General features: G+C 38.8%; 1 protein-coding gene and 1 pseudogene across 1 annotated transcript; one reads left to right on the forward strand and one right to left on the reverse strand.

Annotated features, from left to right (window-relative positions):
* Positions 1 to 1,291: 1,291 nt before the first annotated feature.
* Positions 1,292 to 1,891, reverse strand: LOC149151656 (uncharacterized). Its single transcript, XM_089443224.1, has one exon. It carries the CDS (start codon positions 1,889 to 1,891, stop codon positions 1,292 to 1,294), a length of 600 nt encoding a protein of 199 aa, XP_089299350.1.
* A 4,789-nt stretch (positions 1,892 to 6,680) lies between these two features.
* On the forward strand, positions 6,681 to 6,799 carry LOC149151657 (5S ribosomal RNA; annotated as a pseudogene).
* Positions 6,800 to 12,325: the final 5,526 nt, after the last annotated feature.

Consider the following 12,325-nt stretch of genomic DNA (forward strand, 5'->3'; position numbering starts at 1 on the left):
TGATTAACACTAGGCAACTCGCCATATTGAGAGCTCTGAAGGTCCATGAAGAGATATGGGCTTCCAGTTTTTCTAAGAGAATTTTCCAGGATGAGTGCTTCAAGGCAGAGGCTGTCATGGGAGCTCCCAGGTATTTGGACGGCAGAGACGCAATCAAGAATCCCAGAATTCTGGCTATGGAGGATTGAGTGATGGGAGGTGTGTGAAAGAAGAAGTCTTGAGACTTTGATTTATTAATGAAAGCCCCTGACGAATCCGAGAAGTTGGATAAAATTGATTTCAGTTTACGGGCTTCTTGGACCGAAGGATGAACAAATAACATATTGTCATCCACAAATTGCTGGTGGGTGAAAGCAGGGATGTTCTAGAAAGAAAGGCCATGTAATTGCTGGCTTTGAAGGGCATCTTTTATGTATCGTCCCAGACCTTCCGTCATAATAACGAATAGAAAGGGTGAGAGAGGGTCCCCTTGTCGGATACCTCTGGACGAGTGAAAGGGGGTGGAGGGGGTCCCATTGACAAGAATAGAGAAGAAGGTAGAAGTGATGAGACTCATGATCCATCTTACCCAAGGGGGGCAAAGCCAAAGGCAAGCAACATTTTTTGAATATATTTCCAGCTTAAAGTATTGAAAGCTTTTGAGAGGTCGATTTTAAGAAGCATACCTGCCTTTTTGGTTTGCTTTAGGGAATGAATGATTTCATGAGTGAGAATTATTCCATCGGTGATCTACCTTCCTTCCACGTATCCAGATTGCTTCGGTGATATAAGCAGGGGAAGCAGGGGCTTGAGGCGTGTGGCGATCACTTTGGAGACAATTTTGTACATAACATTAGAAAGTGCAATAGGTCGGAATTTGTCCAGGATCTGGTTGTTCTCCTCCTTAGGGATGAGGGCAACGAAGGTGGCATTCAAGGACGGAAGCATCCATCTGTTAATTCGGGGCTCCTCGACTACTTGCCAGACTTCCTCCTTGATTAGGTCCCAGAAGCTGTGAAAGAAGTCCGAAGTGAAGCTGTCTGGTCCAAGCACTTTCCCAACCTTGAGCTGTCGCATAGCTGTCTCCACTTCCTGTAGAGATATAGGCTTGAGGAGTATTTGATTGTGTTCCTCATTTATGATCTTGGGGATAATCTTGACGATCTTTTCTATAGCTAGCCACCGATCTGCCTCCATTTCCTGATGCACCCTCTGAAAGTGGGTGAGGAGTTCCTCTTCTATTTTCTTCATGCTTCTCTAGAAGCTCCCCTTGTTGATTTTGGAGGAAAGTAATGCTTTTATGCATTCTTCACTAGATTGTGGTATGATGGAAGAACTTTGTATTGCTCTCACCTTCCTTGAGCCAATGGATCATTGATTTTTGTCTCCAAAAAATCTCTGCCTGTCTTGCTCTTTCTGAGATCTGCGTTTGTAGTTGACGTTCCTGTTTTGCTATGGTTTCAGATCTGCCTTCATCTATGATTCTTTGCTGTAATTTTTGCATTTCTTGTTCAAGAGAGTGTTGCGCCTCAAAGATGTTGCCGAAGGTTGAGCGATTCCATTGTTTTATTTTTTCTTTGAGATTTTTTAGTTTTTGTTGGAACTTGTACATTTTTGCGCCTTCTGGTGGTGTGAAATTTTTCCATGTCTCTGTTATCAGTTTATTGAAATCTAGGTGATTCAGCCAAAATGCTTCAAAGTGAAAGGGCTTGCGGACATTGTCTCCCGGTCTTTGCCAGTGGAGCCTAATAGGCCAGTGGTCCGAGCCAGAGAATGGCAGTATAGAGGCCGAGAGATCCCCGCCAAGATGAATTGCGTTATCAGAGAGCAGAAATCTGTCTAACCGAGATGCAATTTGATGGGCATCTGTATGCCTGTTCTTCCAAGTATAAACTCCATTACTGAATTCCATGTATATAAGCCTGTTATTATGAATGTAATTTTTGAAGTGAGTGCTTTCGCAATCCAGCTTGATCCTTCCTCCTCTTTTTTCCTCCATTCTTGTAATCATGTTAAAGTCCCCTCCTGTGATCCAAAGTGGGTGGGATCTTTTCGAGTTGATCTGAGTTAAGGTGTCTAGTGTGTCTACTTTGTTTGTTGCCTCCTGGGGAAAATAGACATTGGTTAAATGTCCATGAACATTTGTCCCTATTATATGAAACATGGCTTGAATAAAGTGCTTGCTGGCATGTATGTTGGTAAGCGATATAGCTCTATCATCCCAAATGATGGCTAGCCCTCCTGAGGCTCCTATGGCGTCCACCACCACTTCTTTACTTCCTGGCCACACTTTGGCTAGGATCCGATCCAACGTTGTGGAATTACACTTGGTCTCCTGCAAGAAGAGAATTTGAGGCTTTTCCTGTTGTAGCATGTTCTTTATTAGTCGACCCTTTCCCAAGCTATTGATCCCTCTAATGTTCCATGAGATGAGCTTCATCGTTCACGATTGGAAAGGGGATTTTAATATTTTGTAAGCTTGGAGTATCTTCTGGATTCCGCCAGCATATCCCCTATGCGAATGGTTCTCTGAAGATCTGTTTTCCTTCCTCGTTTCTTGTTGTCTTTGAAGATGTTTCTTCCATCCCACTGACTACCAATTTGGACACCTAATGATATTTGTTTCTGTGCTCTCGAGAGAATTATTTCTAAGTTCTCTAGCTGTCGCTCAGGAATTTTATCATATCCCTTTTTCTTACACGCCTGTTCAAGTCATAGTATATCTAGATCTCTGATGTCGAAGATCTCCAGTTCCTATTCCATGTGCTGTACTGTTTCTTGCTCTGTCTCTATATCATCTACTAATGTGAGCTGCATCTGAGGGCTATCTATCTGCATTCCTTGAGTAGTCTTTTTCTGCGGCTTGTAGGGAAAGGGCAGTTTGGTAGCCGCTGACTGCTTGGGAGAGGGGGCTGTCTTTGAGCTGGATGGAGAAAAAAGGGTGGAAGTCTTAGGAATGTCTACAGGTTGTTCTTGATTATCTGGAATAAGAATGTCTGGCTGGAGCAAGGTTTCAAAGCTGTTGCTTGTTGAAGGCATGGAGGTGCTGGTGACAGGTTTTTTGGCTAAGGTAGAGGGCTTTTTATGGGTCTTTTTGCGAGTGGGGACTTTTGTGAACCCGTCTGAGTCGGATTTGTCCATTGAAGGGGTGGTCGTGGATTTTATATTGGAGGGACAGTCTCGGAATAAGTGGCCCAGGGCATGGCATTTTCGACAGTGGAATGGTACATGCTTGTAATCTATTGTTTGTAACCATTCATAATCATCATGGTAGAGGCTTACCGCGTCTGGGAGAGCATTGCCGAGGTGCATGTATACACAGATCCATGCATAGGAGGTGTATCACTGCAGCTTTCTCTCCTTTGCCACTTTGATGAATTCGCCTAAGCCATTCCCAATGTCTCGCAAAGAGTCTTCGTCCCAGTACTCCAGGGGGAGAGAGTAAAGGCGCAACCACACCGGGGCCCAGCTCAGATCTTCTTTGTCCAAGTTAAAGTGCTCGATCCATTCTCTTAGATATAACCCTGCGGCATTGAAGAAATAAGGGCCTCCATCCAATACTCTATTTCAATACTTCAGACAGTTGAAAATGGTAGTAAAGAAGCACTTGGGCCCTAACTGCAAAATTATATGCCCCTTTGGCTTCCATTTGGCTGCGATCTAGCCGTGCAGTGCTTTCTCCATTGGCCAAAGGCCTATGAACTTTCCCATCAAAGCATGATCCCTCATAAACTAGATCTGAGTGTTGATTCTCTAACTTGGGAGCTCGATTTTGGGTCTGTCAACTGCTACCGGCTTGCAGGTGGTTGACGTCACACGTGGTTCTTCATTTGTGTTGTTATTCGTCAGCACATTCTCATTCTCTGTTGCTGTATCTTTTGGAGGGTCCTTCCTACCATTCTCAATCTGTTGCAGTGCGTTTTCCGTATCAGTGGGGGGAGGCACCATGTCCTCCCCTTGAGGGGGTTCCATTGCGCGGAATCTGTGTCTAAGTGTGTTGTAAATGCCTTATAGCTGGAGGTAAAATGCTGAATGATGCAGTCTGTGAGGGCTTCCCAGTTGCAGAGCCATGTCAAACCCTAGGCACTCTCAGAACTCTCAATCCTCGCATCTCAGCTCAGCAGCGAGTGTGGAGCATCAAGGGAATAATATTAAACCCAAGGGACTAATATTATAAACCCACTATATATAAACCCTAAGATAAATATTATAAACATTAAAATAAACAAGATTGACCATCATTGATATTCATATTGAGACAATCCTTATCACAATTCCATCTTGGACCACGGTTGACCATGGTTGACTTAATAATAAACCATGGTTGACCGCAGAATAACAAACCCAAGCGATTAATATTATAAAACCAATGGAACAATAAACCCAAGGGATTAATACTAAACCCTAAGGGGTTATGAACCTAAGGGAACAATATTAAACCCAACGGGCTAATATTATAAACCTAAGGTATATAAACCCTAAGTGGAGACAATTTGTTTCATAATGTGAGATCGGACCATGATTGACTACAGTTGACCATGGTTGGTTATGGTTGACCATGATTGATATTATAAACCCAAGCTAATAATAAACCCAAGAGATTACGAACCCAAGGGAATAATATTAAACCCAGGGGACTAATATTAAAAACCCATCATTGGTAAACCCAAATATAAATATTACAAACACTAAAATAAACATGGTTTATTTTCATGGTGAGACAATATTTGTCACAATGCGACATTGAACCATGGTTGACCATGGTTGGATGTGACTGACAATGGTTGACCATAATTTATATTATAAACCTAAGGGAATAATAAACCCAAGGGATTGATATTATAAACCCAAAGGAATAATAAAACCAAGGGATTAATACTAAAACCCCAAGGGATTATGAATCAAAGGGAATAATATTAAACCTAAGGGACCAATATTATAAACACAACATTGGTAAATCAAAATATAAATATTACAAACACTAAAATAAACATGGTCTATTTTCATGGTGAGACAATCCATGTCACAATGCGACATTCAAACATGGTTGACCATGGTTGGCTATGATTGACAATGTTTGACCATGATTGATATTATAAACCTAAGGGAATCAAGGGGTTATGAACCTAAGGGAATAATATTAAATCGAAGGGGCTAATATTATAAACCCAAGGAATATAAACCATAAGTTGAGATAATTTGTTTCGTAATGTGAGATGACCCAAGGGATAATAAACCCAAGTTAATAATAAACCCAAGATATTATGAACCCAAGGGAATAATATTAAACCCAAGGGACTAATATTAAGAACCCAACATTGGTAAACCCAAACATAAATATTACACACTAAAATAAACATGGTTTATTTTCATGGTGAAACAATCTTTGTCACAATGTGAAATTGAACCATGGTTGACCATGCTTAGCTATGATGATAATGGTTGACCGTCATTGATATTATAAACCTAAAGGCATAATAAATGCAAGGGATTGATATTATAAACCCAAAGGAATAATAAAACCAAGGGATTAATACTAAAACCCCAAGGGAATAATATTAAACCCAAGGGACTAATATTATAAACACAACATTTGTAAACCCAAATATAAATATTAAAAACACTAAAAAAGCATGGTTTATTTTCATGGTGAGACAATCCTTGTCACAATGCGACATTCAAACATGGTTGACCATGTTTGGCTATGATTGAAAATGGTTGACCATGATTGATATTATAAACCTAAGGGAATAATAAACCCAAGGGATTGATATTATAAAACCAAAGGAATAATAAAACCAAGGGATTAATGCTGAAACCCCAAGGGATTATGAACCCAAGGGAATAATATTAAATCAAAGGGACTAATATTATAAACCCAACATTGGTAAACCCAAATATAAATATTACAAACACTAAAATAAACATGGTTTATTTTCATTATGAGACAATCCTTGTCACAATGCGACATTCAACCATGGTTGACCATGGTTTACTATGATTGACAATGGTTTACCATGATTGAAATTGTAAACGTAATGGAATAATAAACCCAAGGGATTGATATCAGAAACCCAAAGCAATAATAAACCCAACGGATTAATACTAAAACCCCAAGGGATTATGAACCCAAGGGAATAATATTAAACCCAAGGCAATAATATTATAAACCCAAGGGATTAATAAACCAAAGGGATTATTAATATTATAAACCAAAGGAACAATAAACCCAAGGGATTAATACTAAAACCCCAAGAGATTTTGAACCTAAGGGAATAATATTAAACCCAATGGCCTAATATTATAAACCCAAGGTATATAAACCCTAATTGGAGAATTTTTTTTCCATAATTTGAGATCTGACCATGATTGACCACAATTGACCATGGTTGGTAATGATATACCATGATTGATATTATAAACCCAAGTTAATAATAAACCTAAGGGATTGATATTATGAACCCAAGTGAAACATAAACCCAAGGGATTATGAACCCAAGGGACTCATATTAAAAACCCAACATGGGTAAACCAAAATATAAATATTACAAACACTAAAATAAACATGGTTTATTTTCATGGTGAGACAATCCTTGTCACAATGCAACATTCAACCATGGTCGACCATGGTTGGCTATGATTGACAATGGTTGACAATCATTGATATTATAAACCTAAGGGAATAATAAACCCAAGGGATAGGGTGCGATCAAACCAACGTTAATGCACCGGATCCCATCAGAACTCCACAATTAAGCACGCTTGGGCTAGAGTAGTACTGGGATGGGTGACCTCCTAGTAAGTTCCAGTGTTGCACCCTCCCCCCTTTAAGAGGAACAACGGTGGCTACATTGGAAATTTCATTATACCTTACCCTAACGTTCTAGCTGGTTAGGTTATGCAGAGCCCTGGTGGAAACACTGTTTCGACGCAGCACAAGGAAGTGCTATGCAGCTGTAGATACTGTCAACATGTTCTCGATTGATCTCCGGGGCACGATATTGGCAACCGGCAACAAGCTGATCCTCCTGAGAGCCCCAACTAAGGACCCCGGGAACCAAGGAAACCCTCAACGTCGCCTGAATGGCTACACACACTCCATCTAGGGCATGGATCTCTCATTTGACGACCAATATGCCCGATTCGGCCATTGGAATGGCGAGATCTATCTTGCTGCTAGTCTCATCAAGGCCATTCACAATGCTGTGCAACCTACCGATCTCCGACAAACCGTTATTTCCATCTGCGAGTACATCAACATGCCTTGGATGACAGCCGTAAAGGAGCACGCCCAGAAATACAGCCCAGATCCGAGTTTCTAGATCTCTGAGGCAACCATGCTGCAAGAGGGAAACCTAATCGCTGACGAGGCTAGATCTAGCAGACTACAACGCATCATTTATGCGGTAAGAGCCAATTCGTATTTTATATTTCCTCACAATATACCCATTCTTGTCTAATATGCATTTGTAGGGCCAAAGCACAGAACTGGATTGAGCACCCTGACCATGGAAGGCAGTCAGTTGCTCAGATATACCAATGAACCACCACATTAGGTGCTCAGAAGAACAAGAAACCTTCACAAAATCCAGATCTAGGGGTATAGAACCGTCAGGATTCCCCTATGCCCTGATACCTAGGCCATAAACATAGAGGAACGTCTTGTGAATGGTGATGATCTTGGTTTGAGGAATGGGATGATCCAGGCAACAGACAGGGGGCAAACTCAGCACGACTCAAGCCCTAGAGAGACGGACCTCATACAACTCTTCATAAAAGCACCGGAAGGCAAGCTTTACTACTTGAGGTTATGGAGGGACAGTAGCATCGAGGAACCACGGAATAGAATACAGAACCTTCTTCGCATACTAGAACAAGGGCAAAATCTGATCTACATGGGGCGTAGCTTACAAGACAACTACACCCTTCAGGATTATAGCATAACCACAGACTCGACTATCATCATCAACCTTTGTCTGTGAGGTGGATGTTCTGGAACCAGCTCAAGAAATACAAGCTCCAAGAACATAGACTTCTTCGAGGACACTATGAAGGGTAAAGGGAAAACACAAGCCAATTTGGCAGTAGCCCCTGTACTTCGTAGGCCCTACATAGTTGAACAAAAACCTCAGAACCCTACTCTCACCATTGCAATGCCGGAGGTAAATGATCTGTACTCAGATCTATATTCCCACTCAGTAATCTATAGATTCAATGGGCACTGGCCCATATTAGGTGATCTGCACCACTGGATCCATAACACCTGGACATCAAACTGTGAAATCTATTTATGCCCCAAGGGCTTTTTTATAGTAAGGTTCAACACAGAACAAGAAAAGGAATACATCCTTAATAAGGGGCCATGGTTTTGGGGCAGTGCAGGGCTCTACATCACTCCATGGTTTCCAGATTTCGATGCCAACACAATGGTGGTATCAAAGATGCCAGTCTGGGTGAGGCTGCACAACCTTCCATTACACTTCTAGCACCACAAAGTTTTAATTGCTATAGGGAACACCTTGGGGAAATTTCTAAAGATTGATGAAGACAGACTTAGAAAAGGAATATTTACCTTTGCCAGAATATGTGTCGAGGTAGATCTCAGCCACGAACTACCAGAAAGTATAATACTAAATTTTAACAACACTAAGTGGACACAATCCTTGGATTACGAAAACACAGCATTCTGATGCTGAGGATGTTTACAAATAGGCCACCTCCTCAGTGCTTGTCCACAGGTAAGAAACATCCCCAATTAGAATAATCAGCAATAGAGGAAGTCTAAAGGATGGCAAACTACAGAGCCATTGGAAGAAGAAGAAGACACAACAGACATTACAGAAGACAAAGCAGAAAAGGATGAACAAAACATACAGCACAACATGCAAAAGGAAGAGGAAACCCCCAGTAACCCAATGCAGCAACACGATCCCCAGACAAAAGGAAAGGAAATAACTAGCAACAAGAGAACTCATGGATCAGAAAGATCTGAGTCGAACAAGGACTCTTCCAAAACTATAACAGAAAATCAGCTCTCCATTGTAACTACTACCCCCAACTCTGGGGGATGGCGTAAGGTGGAGAAAAAGAAAGGGAGAAAAGAATAGTCCTTTCATTTTTATTTTTTTTGGTTTCTGTGAAAACAGGAACAATATTTCTGCAAATGCTTTGAGCGTCTACAATAGGTAATTTTATCTTATGAATAAAATCTACAGGAAAAAAAATAAACCCAAGGGATTGATATTATAAACCCAAGGGATTAATACTAAAACCCCAAGGGATTCGTAGTAAAACCCAAGGGATTAGTACTAAACCCCAAGGGATTATGAACCCAAGGGATTAGTACTAAAACACAAGGGACTAATATTATAAACCCAACATAGGTAAACCCAAATATAAATATTACAAACACTAAAATAAACATGGTTTATTTTCATTGTGAGATAATCCTTGTCACAATGCGACATTCAACCATTGACCATGGCTTGTTATGGTTTAAAATGGCTCACCATGATTGATATTATAAACCTAAGGGAATAATAAACCAAAGGGATTGATATCAGAAACCCAAAGGAATAATAAACACAATGGATTAATGCTAAAACCACAAGGGATTATGAACCCAAGGGAATAATATTAAACCTAAGGGACTAATATTATAAACCCAAGGGATTATTACTAGAACCCAAGGGACTAATATTATAAACCCAACATTGGTAAACCCAAATATAAACATTACAAACACTAAAATAAGCATGGTTTATTTTCATTGTGAGACAATCCTTGTCACAATGCGACATTCAACCATGGTTGACCATGGTTTTCTATAATTGACAACGGTTGACCATGATTGATATTATAAATGTAAGGGAATAATAAACCCAAGGGATTGATATCAGAAACCCAAAGGAATAATAAACCCAACGGATTAATACTAAAACCCCAAGGGATTATGAACTCAAGGGAATAATATTAAACCTGAGCGACTAATATTATAAACGCAAAGGATTAATAAACCAAAGGCATTACTAATATTATAAATCTAAGGAACAATAAACCCAAGGGTCTATTATTATAAACCCAAGATATATAAACCCTAAGTGGAGACAATGTTTTCCATAATGTGAGATCAGACCATGATTGACCACAATTGACCATGGTTGGTTATGGTTGACCATGATTGATATTATAAACCCAAGTTAATAATAAACCCAACGGATTGATATTATGAACCCAAGGGACTAATGTTAAAAACTCAACATTGGTAAACCAAAATATAAATATTACAAACACTAAAATAAACATGGTTTATTTTCATGGTGATACAATCCTTGTCACCATGCGACATTTAACCATGGTGGACCATGGTTGGCTATGATTGACAATGGTCGACCATCATTGATATTATAAATCTATGGGAATAATAAACCCAAGGGATTGATATTATAAACCCAAAGGAATAATAAACCCATTGGATTAATACTAAAACCCCAAGAAATTATGAACCCAAGGGAATAATATTAAACCCAAGGGACTAATATTATAAACCCAACATTGGCAAACCCAAATTTCAATATTACAAACACTAAAATAAACATGGTTTATTTTCATTGTGAGATAATCCTTGTCACAATGCGACATTCAACGATAGTTGACCATGGTTGGCTATGATTGACAATGGTTGACCATGATTGATATTATAAACCTAAGGGAATAATAAACCTAAGAGATTGATATCAGAAACCCAAAGGAATAATAAACCCAATGGATTAATAATAAAACCCCAAGGGATTATGAACCCAAGGGAATAATATTAAACCCAAGGGACTAATATTATAAACCCAAGGGATTAATAAACCAAATGGATTATTAATATTATAAACCCAAGGGATTAATACTAAAACCCCAAGGGATTCTGAACCTAAGGGAATAATATTAAACCCAAGGGTCTAATATTATAAACCCAAGGTATATAAACCCTAAGTGGAGACAATTTTTTCCATAATGTGAGATCGGACCATGATTGACCACAATTGACCATGGTTGGTTATGGTTGACCATGATTGATATTATAAACCCAAGTTAATAATAAACCCAAGGGATTGATATTATGAACCCAAGGGAAACATAAACCCAAGGGATTATGAACCCAAGGGAAACATAAACCCAAGGGATTATGAACCCAAGGGACTAATATTAAAAACCCAACATTGGTAAACCAAAATATAAATATTACAAACACTAAAATAAACATGGTTTATTTTCATGGTGAGACAATCCTTGTCACAATGCAACATTCAACCATGGTTGACCATGGTTGGCTATGATTGACAATGGTTGACCATCATTGATATTATAAACCTAAGGGAATAATAAACCCAAGGGATTGATATTATAAACCCAAAGGAATAATAAACCCAAGGGATTAATACTAAAACCCCAAGGGATTATGAACCCAAGGGAATAATATTAAACCCAAGCGCCTAATATTATAAACCCAAATATAAATATTATAAACACTCAAATAAACATGATCGTCCATCATTGATTTTCATATTGAGACAATTCTTATCACAATTCCATGGTTGACCATGGTTGACATCATAATAAACCATGGTTGACTAGGGAATAATAAACCTAAACGATTGAGATTATAAAGAGAAAGGAACAATAACCCCAAGGCATTAATACTAAAACCCCAAGGGAATAATATTAAACAAAAGGGACTAATATTATAAACCCAAAGTATACAACCCCTAAGATAAATATTAAGAATACTAAAATAAACATGGTTGAATTAATAAACACTAAGAATTAATATTTTAAACTCAAGGAATTAATAAACCAAAGGGATTATTAATATTATCAACCCAAGGAACTAATAAACCCAACCATTTAATATTAAAAACCCAATGAATTAGTGAACCCAAGGGATAAATATTAAAAACCTAAGGGATCAAGAAGCATAAAGGATCGATATTACAAACACAAGAGATTCATAAATCTAACCATGATTGATATTATAAACCCAACCTAATAATAAACCCAAGGGATTAATACTAAAACCCCAAGGGATTATGAACCCAAGGGAATAATATTAAACCCAAGAGACTAATATTATAAACCCAACATTGGTAAACCCTAATATAGATATTAGAAACACTAAAATAAACATGGTTTATTTTCATGGTGAGACATTCCTTGTCACAATGTGACATTCAACTATGGTTGACCATGGTTGGCTATGATTGACAATGGTTGAGCATGATTGATATTGTAAACCTAAGGGAATAATAAACCAAAGGGATTGATATTATAAACCCAAGGGACTAATATTATAAACCCA

Source organism: Pinus tabuliformis, chromosome 9 (assembly GCF_031772625.1).
Source record: "Pinus tabuliformis cultivar Carrire ecotype Pingquan chromosome 9, CPIR1, whole genome shotgun sequence".
Lineage (NCBI taxonomy): Eukaryota > Viridiplantae > Streptophyta > Pinopsida > Pinales > Pinaceae > Pinus > Pinus tabuliformis.